Source organism: Procambarus clarkii, chromosome 3 (genome assembly GCF_040958095.1).
Source record: "Procambarus clarkii isolate CNS0578487 chromosome 3, FALCON_Pclarkii_2.0, whole genome shotgun sequence".
NCBI classification, from domain to species: Eukaryota; Metazoa; Arthropoda; class Malacostraca; order Decapoda; family Cambaridae; genus Procambarus; species Procambarus clarkii.
The window spans coordinates 16028933-16047212 of NC_091152.1; the positions used below are offsets into that span (position 1 = coordinate 16028933).

The following is an 18280-nucleotide window of genomic DNA, read 5'->3' on the forward strand; positions in this document are numbered from 1 at the left end:
ATACTTTTTTTTCATGTTGATTCGTTAATATATTGTTTAAAGAAACAAGACATCATCTAATGCTTAAAACAATTCTCCTTCAGCATTCTGTTTTGTTAGTCAAGTATATTCGACTTCAATTTACCAGTCCCCGTGGTACAGTGGTAAGACACTCGCCTGGCGTTCTGCGAGCGCTTTGTCATGGGTTCGTATCCTGGCCGGGGAGGATTTACTGGACGCAAATCCTTAACTGTAGCCTCTGTTTAACTCAACAGTAAAATGTGTACTTGGTTGTAACAACGATTCTTCGCGGCGGGGATCGTATTCCCAACCCGTTCTCACACTTTCGTACAGTCAATATTGACTTATTAAATAAGTGCATATGAGACATACTAGTTTATTGTGAATATTTTAGTTTACCTTGAAAAGCTTCATAGAAAACACAGACCTTACCTAACCTTCTTAGTGTGTTAAGATAAGCATCGTATTGCTTCGTAATTACAATTATTACTTAACCTATACCTATAATAGGTTAAGTAATAATTGTAATTAAGAAGCAAAAAGATGCTTATCTTTACATACTAAGAAGGTTAGGTAAAGTCTGTGTTTCCTATGAAGCTTTTCAAGGTAAACTAAAATATTCACAATAAATTAGTATATCTCATATGCACTTATTAAATAAGTCAATATTGACTGTACGAAAGTGCGAGAACGGGTTGGTTCTCGCCAACGTTCCCACCGTCAATTAACTCTCATACTAAATTACCCTAACCTAACCAACTCGAGAACCCATGAACAGAAAACGGGATATTATATCAGTTTCGCGGACCGCTGCTATATTTCTTGAACGTCAGTTTTTAGGCTTTAGGTAAGGTATACGTCAAAATGCGACGTGCTATGAAGAGAACAGGTTGCACACTGCACATTAGACCACCTCGAGCTTCAAAGTACGACAGGCAGGAGTACTGGTGAACCAGTTATGGGCCGAGAAAGTACCTACAAGGATCCAAACAATGCAGGAGACGAGTCACAATAACGTGGCTAAAGTATGTTGACCAGACCACACACTAGCAGGTGAAGGGACGACGACGTTTCGGTCTGTCCTGGACCATTCTCAAGCCGATCGACTTGAGAATGGTTCAGGACGGACCGAAACGTCGTCGTCCCTTCACCTTCTAGTGTGTGGTCTGGTCAACATCTAAACACCCGCGAAACACATAGGTGCAGGTAGCGACGTTACCTTATGTGTACCTTTGTGTTCCGTTGTAGGATTACCTTTCACGCCTTAGACCCATTTTATTTTTATTTTTACTATTTGCCATCTTTCTTTCCGCCCGGGTGTTCATCTGGTGGAGGGGCGGGGTCCTGTCTCTCCCGCACGCCCACCACCACCCACCACCACCACCCACCACCCACCACCCACCACCACCCACCACCACCACCCACCACCCACCACCACCCACCACCACCCTCAACTCCATTAAGAGAGCACCACCCATCCTCTCCACCTCAATCCCCCTTAATTACCACCAATGGAGTATTAACCTCACTCTGCCTCTCTACCATTCCTGAGCTATACTAATTGAGTCAACCTCTCTGCCAAACTCCACCATATTGAGCACCGTATGTCCTCCCGCTCAGTCACCCTGAGCACCACCAGCTGAGCACCGAGCACCTCTCCTGCTCCACCACCCTGAGCACTGAGCACCTCTGCTCCACCACCCTGAGCACTGAGCACCTCTGCTCCACCACCCTGAGCACTCTGTCACACTCTTCCTTATCTCCCTCAGGCGTCCTCAGCATTGTTACCAAATATATATGGCTACGATTCCCTTCATCACAGAGTGGGCAAAAATATGGGTCTCCCATTGCGAATCTCTCCCAGCTTCCTGAATTAGGAGACAATAATTTCCTATTTCTCACTGTTGCCAGATAATACGAGACTAACACGGCCCCCCATACCTCTTCACCGAGAGTTACGTGGCAATGATCACCCATATTTTACCGCCTACCAAGAATGAGTCGACAGCCATCAATACAATTTATTATTGCTATTGAATGGCGTCAGTCGAGTCAGAGGAGCCAGCTTCCTTCTCTCAGGGAGCCGGTTGGCCGAGCGGACAGCACGCTGGACTTGTGATCCTGTGGTCCTGGGTTCGATCCCAGGCACCGGCGAGAAACAATGGGCAGAGTTTTTCATCCTATGCCCCTGTTACCTAGCAGTAAAATAGGTACCTGGGTGTTAGTCAGCTGTCACGGGCTGCTTCCTGGGGGTGGAGGCCTGGTCGAGGACCGGGCCGCGGGGACACTAAAGCCCCGAAATCCTCTCAAGATAACCTCATATTTACCTGCGGCCAAGAACTGGTGTCTCTTTTGTCCCATTTTTTTTTATTTATTTTCTCGATTTGGCGGTAATTATCCAGAATTAACTGGCAAAAAATTATTGAATATTAACAACCCAATTGGTTGGGTTCAATTCCCGACTGGTTGGGCACTATTCCTTACCCCCGTCCCATCCCAAATCCTTATCCCGATCCATTCCACATGCTATATAGTCGTAATAGCTTGGTGCTTTCCCCTGATAATTCCCTTCCCTCTTCCTTTCAATCATCTCATCTAATGAATGATGAACATTTCGCCCTCCTTGTTATTCATATCATCTTTAGAATGATTCATTTCATCAGTTGACTCTAATTTCAACACTATTTTTTTTTACATTCGTCAACTGAATTATTTACTTCGTGTTAAATAGTATTGCTCATTTGTCTGAGCCTAATGGTGGCCATTGCTGGTTATCTGAGGCCATGTTATTGTTATTCATGTTATCGTTATCCATGTTATTGTTATCCATGTTATCTGTTGCAGACACAACGACATGGCGTGGAACGTTCGCATGTTCCTCCATAACAAGCTTCACTCCTTCAACCTCTCGAGCGACCTGAGCCAGGAGAAGCCCTGGATGAACTCTCCCTTCTCCCACACCGACCTGCCCAGGCTCAGGCAGGGGCAGGTGGCCGCTCAGGTCAGTGACGCTTGGGCACTCTGGCGCTTTGGTTTTGGGCAACTCCTGTCATACAGTGATTGTATATCATGAGACGGTGTAGTGGAGTGGTTGATTTAGCAGTGTAAGTTACATGGGGTCTTAGAGAGTGAGTGTAGCGGTGCTGGGAGAGGTGTAGAGTAGGGAGTGGAGGGCAGGGAAGAAAGTGCTGCTGCAAGGCTAGGGAGGCGAGAGGTCTGGCCTTGTCTTCTGCTTCTCTCTCTGAGTTACAGACCTGCTGGCTGTGGCTAACCCACTTCCTCTTGGAGTTCTTGAGTTCGAAATGTTAGTTCCCCCACTTTCTTCCTAGTATATTTCTGGCATTTGATAGTGGACCAGATTGGGCCATTCTACACCTCGACTCTCATGTATAATTATTGAAGGCTCTTTCTTAATTATCACGACTATATAACCATGTCTGAGATGACAATATCCCTCGCAGCCATCATGCCCGCCACAACACACACTGGTGGATGCTGCGTAGATCTGCGTCACACAATTAATCTTGCGTCTCCTCGCACGCTTGACAATATTGGCAAATCCCTTTGTCTTTTCGGTAGAAGCTGTTGCAGCGTCACACGTGACCCCACAAAGGTCGATACACGAGTATAATATTAATCACGCCACCTGAGTTTACGGGGAACAAATTACTGGTTTAATTAATCACTGTAAACCCCCTTTATGGGGCAATCAGTTGAAGCCCTCATTAATTACCAAGGCAATATAAATACAGCAGTGTAGATTTATTTATACAAGAGCTTCAATGGTCCACATTAATAGGCCGAAGTCTGGATAAGAATGCTGAACTGTTCGCTACAAAATGTTGGGTTCATAGTCGATTTTCTATATAATCTATTTATTTTCCCGCTCGTGGGTAGCATGCCTGGTGATCTCTGGCTAGTGGGCAGCATCAGGCCTGGAACACAACTGGTGGGCAGCGCCAGGCCTGGAACACACCTGGTGGGCAGCGCCAGGCCTGGAACACAACTGGTGGGCAGCGCCAGGCCTGGAACACTACTGGTGGGCAGCCTGGAACACACCTGGTGGGCAGCCTGGAACACACCTGGTGGGCAGCCTGGAACACACCTGGTGGGCAGCCTGGAACACACCTGGTGGGCAGCGCCAGGCCTGGAACACACCTGGTGGGCAGCGCCAGGCCTGGAACACAACTGGTGGGCAGCGCCAGGCCTGGAACACTACTGGTGGGCAGCGCCAGGCCTGGAACACACCTGGTGGGCAGCGCCAGGCCTGGAACACACCTGGTGGGCAGCGCCAGGCCTGGAACACACCTGGTGGGCAGCGCCAGGCCTGGAACACACCTGGTGGGCAGTACCAGCACCTGGAACACACCTGGTGGGCAGGGCCAGACCTGGAACACAACTGGGGGGCAGCGCCAGACCTGGAACACACCTGGTGGGCAGCGCCAGCACCTGGAACACAACTGGTGGGCAGCGCCAGGCCTGGAACACACCTGGTGGGCAGCGCCAGCACCTGGAACACAACTGGTGGGCAGCGCCAGGCCTGGAACACAACTGGTGGGCAGGACCAGACCTGGAACACACCTGGTGGGCAGCGCCAGCACCTGGAACACAACTGGTGGGCAGCATCAGGGCTGGAACACACCTGGTGGGCAGCACCAGCACCTGGAACACAACTGGTGGGCAGCGCCAGGCCTGGAACACAACTGGTGGGCAGCGCCAGGCCTGGAACACAACTGGTGGGCAGGACCAGACCTGGAACACACCTGGTGGGCAGCGCCAGGCCTGGAACACAACTGGTGGGCAGGACCAGACCTGGAACACAACTAGTGGGCAGCGCCAGCACCTGGAACACAACTGGTGGGCAGCATCAGGGCTGGAACACAACTAGTGGGCAGCGCCAGCACCTGGAACACAACTGGTGGGCAGCGCCAGCACCTGGAACACAACTGGTGGGCAGCGCCAGCACCTGGAACACACCTGGTGGGGGGCAGCACCAGACCTGGAACACAACTGGTGGGCATTGTGGGGTTAAATGGATAATTTCATTATTTATTTAAGTTTAAATGCTAGTGGACTGTATATTGGTTGTTATTCATTTCCAGCTGACTGCATAACATGTAACTTTCCCCACAATTTCTAGTGAGGTGATTGATGAAGATTTAGCCAGCCAAGAGATGGCACGGTCATGAATAGCCCGTAATAGTGAGGGGGGTTTGTAATAATATTAGTTACTAAATTAAGATCTAACAGTTTATCTGGTAAATTGTGGAAATTATTTGCAGGTTTACGGCTCTGAATTCAACCCTGAAGCTACTTTGATTGTAGACAAACATAAGATCATATTTTACAACATGAACGAACGGACATACGACCAGAAGCCTACTGTCAGGAATACTCTTAGGAGTTACAATTGATAAATGAATGTAAATAAATTAAAATGCTATATCTTGTACTCTGCCAGGTAGAGCTGAGAGTGACTGCGATGTAGAGCTGAGTGTGACACTGGCCAAGATAGACCAGAGGCACAGGATCGTCACAATATTTATGGATGAGCAAGAGGGCAATTTATCACGCAATATTGAAAGGTTTGACGACAAGAAAGAGCCTAAGAGAGGGGGAGTGGATTCGGAGCCATTGAGAGGAGTGTGGGGCGTGCAGCTGTGGAGACCCCAGCGTCCACAACTGTTGGCGGTGACAGCGTTGTGTCCCGCTCCTGATGACAGCAGTGTTGGATCTAGTGACCCTTTTTCCTTTTCACGAAAAACAAACTCGGCCCCGATTATGGAAACGTACTTTATGAGCCGCCTGAAACTCTCACCTGTCCAAAAACTCTGAAGACCACAACTGTCTTGGCCCCCCTGCAGGTGTGTTCTTATGACCAAACATACCTCAGGCCGCTGAAGACCACACCTGCCCATACTCTTTAAGATAACACCTACCCCGGCCCTTAAAGCTGAGGCAAGCATATAACCTGCAAGATATGTAGCGAGACATATAAGAAATATTATATGCTGGAAGCTTTAAAAGTTATCATATACCAGACAAAGGACAAGAGAAGCAAAACTTAAGTGGCATCTTGAGGTTATCTTGAGATGATTTCGGGACTTTTAGTGTCCCCGCAGCCCGGTCCTCGACCAGGCCTCCACCCCCAGGAAGCAGCCCGTGACAGCTGACTAACACCCAGGTACCTATTTTACTGCTAGGTAACAGGGGCATAGGGTGAAAGAAACTCTGCCCATTGTTTCTCCCCGGCGCCTGGGATCGAACCCAGGACGACAGGATCACAAGTCCCGCGTGCTGTCCGCTCGGCTGACCGGCTCCCCTTAGAACCGGCATAAAATAACTATTATAAGAACGAGTCAAAGAAAATTTTGAGAGAAAGGAAAATTATCCAATTAATGAATGAGGAATGTCATATATTAAAGGAAAAATTCTCACATTGCAGTTGAAAATGCTCGCCTGAAATTGCAGTTTGAAAAGGTCAAGGCAGAACAGTAATTATATATAGCCCCAAAAATATGAGACTTGAGAATTAAACAGAAAATGATGAGGTTAGACTGGAGACGGAGAACGTTAGGCTGCCCAAACGTTACGGAATCATTGTGATGGAAGTATGAAGGGTAATGTATTGAGAATGAGAACTCTGGCATCTTTGAGTCATAAATGACTGGCCAGGGAATCCTGCATTTATCACACACAGAGATCACACTAACGTGATGCATCAAATGAAGAAATCCACAAGGGCCGTGACGAGGATTCGAACCTGCGTCCGGGAGCATCCCAGACACTGTGCCTCGGAGAGGCTACGGGATCCAGTAAGTTCAGTAGAACTTCGGTTTCAACCCTTTTACCCTGTCGTAGCTCAGTCGATTAAGGCAGTGTCTGGGATGCTCCCGGACGCAGGTTCGAATCCTCGTCACGGCCCTTGTGGATTTGTTCTCCTGGATTTATATTAGGACGAGCAAAGTTATATAAGGAACTGCATACTAAGTGGCAGCTGTATTTTTTTTTTTAACTATTTCAGTTAAACAAGTTGGTAGCTTGTAGAGCTCCGAGTGACTCGGATACTTTTGATATCGTTCGTCTTATGCGTTTTTGTTCTCGTATTGGCATCCTTGGTGATATTTAGCGCCCTCTGATTATCCCGCACTTTGATGGTGCTACATAGCCTTCCCGGCTTGGTGCCTTCTTTTGATAATTACTTACTTGTAGAGCTCTGAACTAATACCCGGAGAGAACGTTTAACAGGTTCTCACTGCTCTACCCCATGTACACTGCACCTACAGATTCTCGTGTGCTGGTGTAAGCTGAGCCCCCCCACCCCCCTATGCTCACAAACTATACTACTCACAATTTATCCAGACCAAACTTACGGGTATCTGTGTATCTGATTACCGCAAATTAAATCAAACTCATTATCACTGAACAAAAATCCTTTGAGAATTAAAGAAATTATGTCTGAAGATAACATACAACCCCCACTTCAAATCTCTAGACATACAAAGCATACATGGACCCAGTACATTCTCCTGTCATTTACGTGTATAATACCGACTTGAAGCAATTCCTCGAGGGGTGTAATGATCCAGAAACACCACACCAGAAATCAGTTTCTACTTGGCCTTCTCCTCGGCCGAGAATATAGAAGTAAATGCGCTAAGAATATCTAAGGACTCGATGTACTTTTTATTTCTAATGAAGTAAGGAATCTATAATTCATTCATCAGTTTAACAAAGAAGCTCCAAATTTGCGCAACATAGCATCGCACCTTGTGCTTGTAACACTCCTAGTACTGAGCAGCAACACCGTAACAGGTCTGCCATCACCTTCAGAAATACGAAACGTCAAGCGACAGATGTCCAAGTCTGCGATCCTTTGTGGTGGGCTCAGAGAGTTGCAGAGTATATTTGTGTGTTCCATATATCGCCAAGCGTGGGAGCTGAGCCTGCCTCTCCTAACAGAACTACCAAGTTATGCTCTTAACAAATTGCATTAAAGAACGTTGCCTTTCACGCGATTTTAATTTCACCGAGTAAGCAGGACGTCTGAGAAGCGATTAAGCGCTTTAAAAATAGTAGAGATGCTCATTAGGAACATAGGTCAGTGGTTTTTGTTAGAGAAATAAATATATATTTAAAATTGTCCAGTATTTGAACACCAGAGCGACACTGTCGCATGCGACCAGAACTAAATGCTGAAACAAGGCAGCAACAATATTCCTTTTAACTAATACCTTGAAGACGGGGATTAGGAGCGACAACAAGTGCACAGGAGCAGGACAAGTTTTGGCTTGTACCCTGTAAGCTGATTGTTGAATGGCTTGTAACGTGGTCGTAAGACCTTAAGATGGATATAGAAGTCAAGTTCATCTTCGTGTAAACTTGCAAAGTGGTGAGGAGAGCAGCCAGGGCGCTGCATCATGTACAGAGACGCTGGGATGACAGGGAGATAAAATGTGGTTGAGAATGCATGAGTTGTAAAAAATAGCTCATGTGGAAGCTTTTGTATGTCACAAAAATATACATAAGCTCTTACATATGATCAAACAAAAGAGCATAAACAGTTGGATACGCTGACGAGCGTGTGCACGCACATGTACGTGTGCACAGTGTCCCTGGCCTGAGCATCACATAAGGTGATGGAGAAGACCATTAGAAAGAGGGAAGCAACACACACCTGAAGACAAGAGAGTTCGTACCACAACTAGCGTGGATGCTGGCAGGGTTAATCTTCTCTCACACATTATAAATCTATTATCAGTTAAACGAAGTCTCTTAATGTTCCCATACATTTATTATCACGCCTCTTTTGTACCCTTCATATAAACCGCTTCTTTTTCATGCGATGTTTTATTTTGCTTCTTAACCATTTAGGATCACTGTTATCCAAGTGAAGTAATCTCTTAAGGAAATAGTTTTTCTGGTAACTTAGAAAATATATTTGCGAAGAGTCTCTAGCCAAGATCACTTGCCTTCCCGAGGTGTGGCCTTCGCGGCCCCACTCACTGTACTCGGTTCAGGTCGAGTCGTGATTGCTCATTACTTGCCAAAGAAAAATGTGAGATTACGAAGTTAGTTCTCCTACCACTCATATATATATATTCTCAATTCAGTCGGTTGGTGGCCATTCTTTCCCAGCTCTCTCTCAATCTCTTCATTAGTGATCAGCATTTCCTTGTTTACCAGAACCTTGGTCAGGGATATTGTTATTCATTGTGGATTACAACTTAAGTCAGTAAGAAGTCTTCGACCGTCTCTAGCAACTCCTCTTCTACTGGATTTCCAGTTAATGAGTTCCAGTCAATTCTTATAAACTTGAAGTCGGTTACAGGGGACAAATAACTACTTCTAGAGGGGTCTCACAATATATTACATATAAATCCTGAAAATATATTCCATATAAATCCTGAAAACACACACACACACACACACACACACACACACACACACACACACACAAACACACACACACACACACACACACACACACACTGGAATTGAATAAGAAATTCCAGGAGGTCTTCACCTTAGAACAAGGAGAAATTCCAGAGGTAAGTGAGGGAATAGCTAACCAGGAACCACTGGAAGAGTTTGAGATTACCAGTGGGGAAGTAAGGAAGTGTTTACTAGAGTTGGACGTGACGAAGGCTATAGGCCCAGATGGAATCTCCCCTTGGGTTCTAAAGGAAGGAGCAAGAGAACTGAGCCTACCACTCTCCATAGTGTATAACAAATCACTGGCAACAGGGGAACTGCCAGATACTTGGAAAGCAGCTAACGTAGTCCCGATATACAAGAAAGGGGATAGACAGGAGGCACTGAACTACAGGCCAGTGTCCCTAACCTGCATACCATGCAAGCTGATGGAGAAGATTGTGCGAAAAAAACTAGTGGAGCATCTGGAGCGAAGGAACTTTGTAACACAGCATCAACATGGGTTCAGGGATGGCAGGTCCTGCCTCACAGGGTTACTTGAATTCTACGACCAGGCAACAAAAATAAGGCAAGAAAGAGAAGGGTGGGCAGACTGCATATTTTTGGATTGTCAGAAAGCCTTTGATACAGTGCCACACAAGAGGCTAGTGCGAAAGTTGGAGATGCAGGCTGGAGTGAGAGGGAAGGTACTCCGGTGGATAGAGGAATACCTAAGCAACAGGAGACAACGAGTCTGTGTGAGGGGTGAGGTCTCAGATTGGCGAGACGTCACAAGTGGAGTCCCGCAGGGGTCAGTCCTTGGACCTATACTGTTTCTGGTATATGTAAATGATCTCCCAGAGGGTATAGATTCGTTCCTCTCAATGTTTGCCGACGATGCAAAAATTATGAGGAGGATTGAAACAGAGGATGATAGTAGGAGGCTACAAGATGACCTGGATAGACTGAGTGAATGGTCCAACAAATGGCTGTTGAAGTTCAACCCGAGTAAATGCAAAGTAATGAAACTAGGCAGTGGAAACAGGAGGCCAGGCACAGGATACAGAATAGGAGATGAAGTACTTAATGAAACAGACAGAGAGAAAGATCTAGGAGTTGATATCACACCAAACCTGTCTCCTGAAGCCCACATAAAGAGAATAACGTCTGCGGCATATGCGAGGCTGGCTAACATCAGAACGGCGTTCAGGAACCTGTGTAAGGAATCATTCAGAATCTTGTACACCACATATGTAAGACCAATCCTGGAGTATGCGGCCCCAGCATGGAGCCCGTACCTTGTCAAGCACAAGACGAAGCTGGAAAAAGTCCAAAGGTATGCTACTAGACTAGTCCCAGAACTAAGAGGCATGAGTTATGAGGAAAGGCTGCGGGAAATGCACCTCACGACACTGGAAGACAGAAGAGTAAGGGGGGACATGATCACAACCTACAAAATCCTCAGGGGAATCGACCGGGTAAACAAGGACGAACTTTTCAACACTGGTGGGACGCGAACAAGGGGACACAGGTGGAAGCTGAGTACCCAAATGAGCCACAGAGACGTTAGAAAGAACTTTTTCAGTGTCAGAGTAGTTAGCAAATGGAATGCATTAGGAAGTGATGTGGTGGAGGCTGACTCCATTCACAGTTTCAAATGTAGATATGATAGAGCCCAATAGGCTCAGGAATCTGTACACCAGTTGATTGACGGTTGAGAGGCGGGACCAAAGAGCCAGAGCTCAACCCCCGCAAGCACAATTAGGCGAGTACAATTAGGTGAGTACACACACACCCTCTGTCCCCACTCAAATGCTCATTCAAACCCCCCTCCCTCACCCCAAACCCTACCCACCCCCTCCCTCCTCACCCCATACCCTCCCGCCCCCCCTCCCTCCTCACCCCATACCCTCCCGCCCCCCTCCCTCCTCACCCCATACCCTCCCGCCCCCCCTCCCCCCTCACCCCATACCCTCCTCCCCCCCCCCCATACCCACGAACAAACAAAGCATTAGACAATTGGTCGTGTCTCTCAGATTTCAGAGTATTTATGTTTCGAAATTCTAAATTTCAATTCTTTGAATGTTTGGCCTACATAGATCCTATTATAGTCTTTAAAAGGTATTTTGTAAATGACTGTTATCAATAGTTTTCCAACAGTATTTTCGCTATTAAACAATACATGTATATCAAAGTTTCAAGGCCTTGATAATATTTTCGAACCCAGGAAAATGTAGCAAACATATTTTTTAGGACGAATTTTCTCACTGCATATATTATTATTATGTGTACGATGTGCTTTAATAGTGGTCTGTAATTTAGATCCATTTTTGATTGATCAATTAAAGGGCGATTTGAGTGGGATAGCTGATACCCATTTATCTCAATAATACTTTATTAATATCCCATTATCTCATTAAAGACATTATTTCTCACCTCACCTCATTCCTCCCTATATATCCACTCCACTGAATTTTTAATCCACCACGGGAGACATCTCCCGTCACGTAGGGTGCAGTCGCATCTCCACAGATCTCCAGTATCATCTATTGATACTGGTAATGGCTCAAAAGGGCCACCACTTACGGGCTATTCATGCCCGTGCCACCTTTTTGGGTGGCTTAATCTTCATCATCTTTTAAATCCATCCTTCTGAAGATATATTATTAAATATGAAAGTTCTTAAGGAAATAACTGTCTTAATGTAGGCGATGAGTCACAATAACGTGACTGAAGTATGTTGACCAGACCACACACTAGAAGGTGAAGGGACGACGAGGTTTCGGTCCGTCCTGGACCATTCTCAAGTCGAAACGTCGTCGTCCATTCATTTCCTGTCTTAATCTTTCCTTCAGGGTGTACTATTGTCCGTGCTACTTAGCCTCGGAGGACAGCACACACAACGCATCAGAGGGAATGTTTAGGTCCCCTCCAATACAGTTCCTGGGCGCTTTTTATACATCATACAACACTGGCAACTGACAGGTCTGACACAATCGCACACAGGCCGAAATAAATGAACAGGGTTTCTTTCGCCTGATGCTTCTCTTCACCTAGCAGTAACTCCTCTGGGAGTTAGTCAACTGCTGCCTGCTGCATCCTAGGGATGTGTACTCACCTAGTTGTACTCACCTAGTTGTGCTTGCGGGGGTCAAGCTCTGGCTCTTTGGTCCCGCCTCTCAACCGTCAATCAACTGGTGTACAGGTTCCTGAGCCTATTGGGCTCTATCATATCTACACTTGAAACTGTGCATGGAGTCAGCCTCCACCACATCACTTCCTAATGCATTCCATTGTATGTTTGTATGTGTATGTTTGTATGCATGTGTGCTTGAGAAATATATTTAGTAAATATGATAGAGGAAATTAGGCCGAGAATGATTACATTTAATAAATCTACGGTCAGGAAGATGGGCACCAAGAGTGAACAGCGCCATGCTTCAGGCAACACTTGTAAATACAAGTTAGTAATTGATTGATTGATGAAGATTAAGCCACCCAAAAGGTGGCACGGGCATGAATAGCCCGTAAGTGGTGGCCCTTTTGAGCCATTACCAGTATCAAGAGCTGATACTGGAGATCTGTGGAGGTGCGACTGCACCCTGCGTGACGGGAGATGTCTCCCGGACCAAATGGTGACCAAATGGTGCAAGTTAGTAAGTAAACACTTGAGTTTGACACACTCGCCCCAGAGTGGTTGTACACTTACACTTGCTGCCACCAGCACCACTGTAGCACCTTTGGCAGTGGGCCACTTCAACAGCGCCACCACTCACCCTTCCTCCAAACTCCCTAACATTTGTGCACTTGTAAACATTCTTTTAGAGACGTATAACTTGTCTTTCATAACCTTCTTAATATATAAAATATATATATATATTTTTTTTTTGGTCGCTCTTTCTCTCATTTAAAAAAGCATTTCCTTGGGCACGCAACAAGAGGCTCTCCAACTTCCAAGCTTCCAGCATTTCTGTCAAATTTGTCTCTTCTTTTCAAACCCGGCCACTTGACCTTGATTAGTTTTACCTTGTGGTGTGTTACTTAGGGTTCTCTCAGCTGTGTGTGTGGTGCCTGGGTGGTGCCTGGGTGTGTGTGGTGCCTGGGTGGTGCCTGGGTGTGTGTGTGTGTGGTGCCTGGGTGGTGCCTGGGTGTGTGTGTGGTGCCTGGGTGGTGCCTGGGTGTGTGTGGTGCCTGGGTGGTGCCTGGGTGTGTGTGTGGTGCCTGGGTGGTGCCTGGGTGTGTGTGTGTGTGGTGCCTGGGTGGTGCCTGGGTGTGTGTGTGGTGCATGTGTGTGTGTGTGTGTGGTGCCTGGGTGTGTGTGTGGTGCCTGGGTGGTGCATGTGTGTGTGTGTGGTGCCTGGGTGTGTGTGTGGTGCCTGGGTGTGTGTGTGGTGCATGTGTGTGTGTGTGGTGCCTGGGTGTGTGTGTGGTGCCTGGGTGTGTGTGTGGTGCCTGGGTGTGTGTGTGGTGCCTGGGTGTGTGTGTGGTGCCTGGGTGTGTGTGTGTGGTGCCTGGGTGTGTGTGTGTGGTGCCTGGGTGTGTGTGTGTGGTGCCTGGGTGTGTGTGTGGTGCCTGGGTGTGTGTGTGGTGCCTGGGTGGTGCCTGGGTGTGTGTGTGGTGCCTGGGTGTGTGTGGTGCCTGGGTGTGTGTGGTGCCTGGGTGTGTGTGTGTGGTGCCTGGGTGGTGCCTGGGTGTGTGCGTGGTGCCTGGGTGTGTGTGTGGTGCCTGGGTGTGTGTGTGTGGTGCCTGGGTGTGTGTGTGGTGCCTGGGTGTGTGTGTGGTGCCTGGGTGTGTGTGTGGCGCCTGGGTGTGTGTGTGTGGCGCCTGGGTGTGTGTGTGTGGTGCCTGGGTGTGTGTGTGGTGCCTGGGTGTGTGCGTGGTGCCTGGGTGTGTGTGTGGTGCCTGGGTGTGTGTGTGGTGCCTGGGTGTGTGTGTGTGTGGTGCCTGGGTGTGTGTGTGTGGTGCCTGGGTGTGTGTGTGTGCTGCCTGTGTGTGTGTGCTGCCTGTGTGTGGTGCCTCTGTGTTCCACTCACATAAACAAGCAGGTTCACTACCCATCCCACATACAAGGCCACGACCTAACCCATCTACAAGGCCACTTCCCCATCCACCTCACGGTCGACCAGTCACCTCACCAACCTCTGGCATTAACAAGCCCACTACCCCCACCTACATGCCAACAAACCCACCCACCTATACACACACCAGCTAACTAATCCAGCCACTTCCCGGCCAAAGGTGAGCAAGCTCTCTCGAGTAAAGAACTTGGGATAATTAAGTTTACCTAAACTCCAGCTGCTAATTCACGGCCACCTTCCCTCCGTACCTTGATTAGCCACGAGGTTACTAGTGAGAGCAGCTCCCAGGTCACAGCTCACCAGTACAGAGGGCAGAAAGGTCAGCTTCCAGGTCACAGCTCACCAGTACAGAGGGGCAGAAAGGTCAGCTCCCAGGTCACAGCTCACCAGTACAGAGGGCAGAAAGGTCAGCTCCCAGGTCACAGCTCACCAGTACAGAGAGCAGAAAGGTCAGCTCCCAGGTCACAGCTCACCAGTACAGAGGGCAGAAAGGTCAGCTCCCAGATCACAGCTCACCAGTACAGAGGGCAGAAAGGTCAGCTCCCAGGTCACAGCTCACCAGTACAGAGGGCAGAAAGGTCAGCTCCCAGGTCACAACTCACCAGTACAGAGAGCAGAAAGGTCAGCTCCCAGGTCACAGCTCACCAGTACAGAGGGCAGAAAGGTCAGCTCCCAGGTCACAGCTCACCAGTACAGAGGGCAGAAAGGTCAGCTCCCAGGTCACAGCTCACCAGTACAGAGGGCAGAAAGGTCAGCTCCCAGGTCACAGCTCAGCAGTACAGAGGGCAGAAAGGTCAGCTCCCAGGTCACAGCTCACCAGTACAGAGGGCAGAAAGGTCAGCTCCCAGGTCACAGCTCAGCAGTACAGAGGGCAGAAAGGTCAGCTCCCAGGTCACAACTCACCAGTACAGAGGGCAGAAAGGTCAGCTCCCAGGTCACAGCTCACCAGTACAGAGGGGCAGAAAGGTCAGCTCCCAGGTCACAGCTCACCAGTACAGAGGGGCAGAAGTTTCAGTTCCCAGGTCACAGCTCACCAGTACAGAGGGCAGAAAGGTCAGCTCCCAGGTCACAGCTCACCAGTACAGAGGGGCAGAAAGGTCAACTCCCAGGTCACAGCTCACCAGTACAGAGGGCAGAAAGGTCAGCTTCCAGGTCACAGCTCACCAGTACAGAGGGGCAGAAAGGTCAACTCCCAGGTCACAGCTCACCAGTACAGAGGGCAGGAAGGTCAGCTCCCAGGTCACAGGTACCAGTACAGAGGGCAGAAAGGTCACCTCTCAGGCCTTGGAAGTTGGCCTTGCTTCTGTGTTACATATTATAACAAAATTAAACACTGTTATTCTCTGTAATTCCTAATCTGTACATATTAAACAAACTCCTGTTTAATATGAATATATGTGCTAAATGTTACTTCAAACGCATGACGTTTGACGTTACTTTACTCGCATGACATAATCAGTGATGTCTCCACATTCGAACACGGATCAAAGACACCGGTATAAAAAGTACTTTTAAAATGCCCAAATGCTATGAAAATGCAGGCGATGAGTCACAATAACGTGGCTGAAGTATGTTGACCAGACCACACACTAGAAGGTGAAGAGACGACGACGTTTCGGTCCGTCCTGGACCATTCTCAAGTCGACTTGGGAATGGTCCAGGACGGACCGAAACGTCGTCGTCCCTTCAACTTCTAGTGTGTGGTCTGGTCAACATACTTCAGCCCCGTTATTGTGACTCATCGCCTGCATAAGGAAACTATCATATTTGTTATATTTTTTCTGAGGGGAAGAGGAGAGGAAATAGAGTGAAAATGGGAGAGATTTAATGTTATCTTGAGATGATTTCGGGGCTTTAGTGTCCCCGCGGCCCGGTCCTCGACCAGGCCTCCACCCCCAGGAAGCAGCCCGTGACAGCTGACTAACACCCAGGTACCTATTTACTGCTAGGTAACAGGGGCATTCAGGGTGAAAGAAACTTTGCCGATTTGTTTCTGCCTCGTGCGTGAATCGAACCCGCGCCACAGAATTACGAGTCCTGCGCGCTATCCACCAGGCTACGAGGCCCCAATGTGTTTATAGTAATGTAAATAATTTTTCACTGATACCGGAAAAATATACTGAAATGATTCGTCATACTAAGGCCGTAAAAGGGCAAAAAGATATGAATTACAAAGGGAACCTTCACCATTTTAAAAGCGCGTCCCCTTTTTCATAGCCAGCAGGAAGCTAGTATATATATATATATTTTTTAAATTTCACGCTGCTAGGCTCCTCCCACCAACCGACCACCAGCACGCTAGTGGGAAACTATCATATTATTTATTAAAAGAAATTCAGAAAGAGAGAGAGATTCCCCCCCCCCTCCAAAAAAAAAGACATTCAGTCAATTAGTATTAGAACAGAATGAGAGAGACACAGACAAAGACAGGCCTTCAGAGAGACCAGGTCAACCAGGGCTAAAAAAAAGTGATACGAAGAAAACAGGAAAACACACACAGACAAACATATAACAACCCACAGAGTCAGAGGCAGACAGAAATAGACAGAGAAGGAAGGGGGGGAGGGGGGCAGAGGATGCTTGAAGAACGGGAAGGACAGGAGGAGGAGGAGACAGATGGAGAGTGAGGCAGCTGGGAATGTGACTTCTCCTGTACACTAGACTTCACATGAAGACACCAGACCCGCTCATCCCAGTACTTCGTGCGCGCGGGCATAGTTACTCAGTCTGATTGTCGAATTGTCTTTCCTACAGTTTTTCCTTATTTAATATTCAAAGTGGGGGTAGGGGGGGGGGGGTAGGGGTCACCCGGGTCTGTTTGCTCTAACGGTCTGTTAGGCCTGCCTCTACCGGTCTGTTAGGCCTGCCTCTACCGGTCTGTTAGGCCTGCCTCTACCGGTCTGTTAGGCCTGCCTCTACCGGTCTGTTAGGCCTGCCTCTACCGGTCTGTTAGGCCTACCTCGACCGGTCTGTTAGGCCTACCTCGACCGGTCTGTTAGGCCTATTTCTACCGGTCTGTTAGGCCTATTTCTACCGGTCTGTTAGGCCTACTTCTACCGGTCTGTTAGGCCTACCTCGACCGGTCTGTAACCGTCCCATACACCAGACCATTTCCCCTGCATATTTGGGTGAGGCTCCAAGTGTCTGACCTCCAACTTAGGAAAGCCAAACAGACATTCTCAAATATTATGAATAAATACTAATACGTTGCTCAGAATTGATTATATACAAAACCTTTGGCCATTATCAAACCCGTGACCAACCCTCGCCTCCCATTAAAGCTAATCTATGCGAAATGACCGGTTTCCCAAAATGGGCAGACGCGGGCGTCACAAGCCTAATCCAATTCAACCATTAGCCTCTATATCTGAATATAATTGTAACTTTTTTTTTTACCAAACAATATCGAGCCTGATATAAATGTTACGTAAAAGCCTCGTATCGAGATGAATTATCGTCGACTGCCAAACAGCGATGCAAAAATGAAAGGTATTTTGTTTTGTTGATAATATGGCATTTGAAGTGAGCGGAACCTAATTGTTTACATTTGGATCTGTATAGAGGGAGGAAAATACCAAACAAATTGCCTGGACAATTATACAACAATGTTGCATGCAATAGGAGAGAGCAGCGATTAGTTCTGAAACTGGAAGATACATTTGTTTAAAATGGGGACTGGTTGATGAAGGGTAAAGTTAGCGAGAGAGAGAGACACACACACACACACACACACACACACACACACACACACACACACACACACACACACACACACACACACACACACA

The 18280-nt window shown here is 47.6% G+C and overlaps 1 protein-coding gene across 6 annotated transcripts in view; it reads left to right on the forward strand.

Moving 5' to 3' along the window:
* Positions 1 to 18280, forward strand: part of LOC123760898 (dipeptidase 1) — a 181091-nt gene that overhangs the window by 76336 nt on the left and 86475 nt on the right. For all 6 annotated transcript variants that reach the window (XR_011229383.1, XM_045746715.2, XM_045746716.2 and 3 more), the window contains one exon: positions 2845 to 3001. Coding sequence is in view for 5 of the 6 variants with exons in the window: in XM_045746715.2 (XP_045602671.1) it covers positions 2845 to 3001 (157 nt within the window). In the remaining variant the exon portion in view is untranslated. The remainder of the gene's footprint in view (positions 1 to 2844; positions 3002 to 18280) is intronic.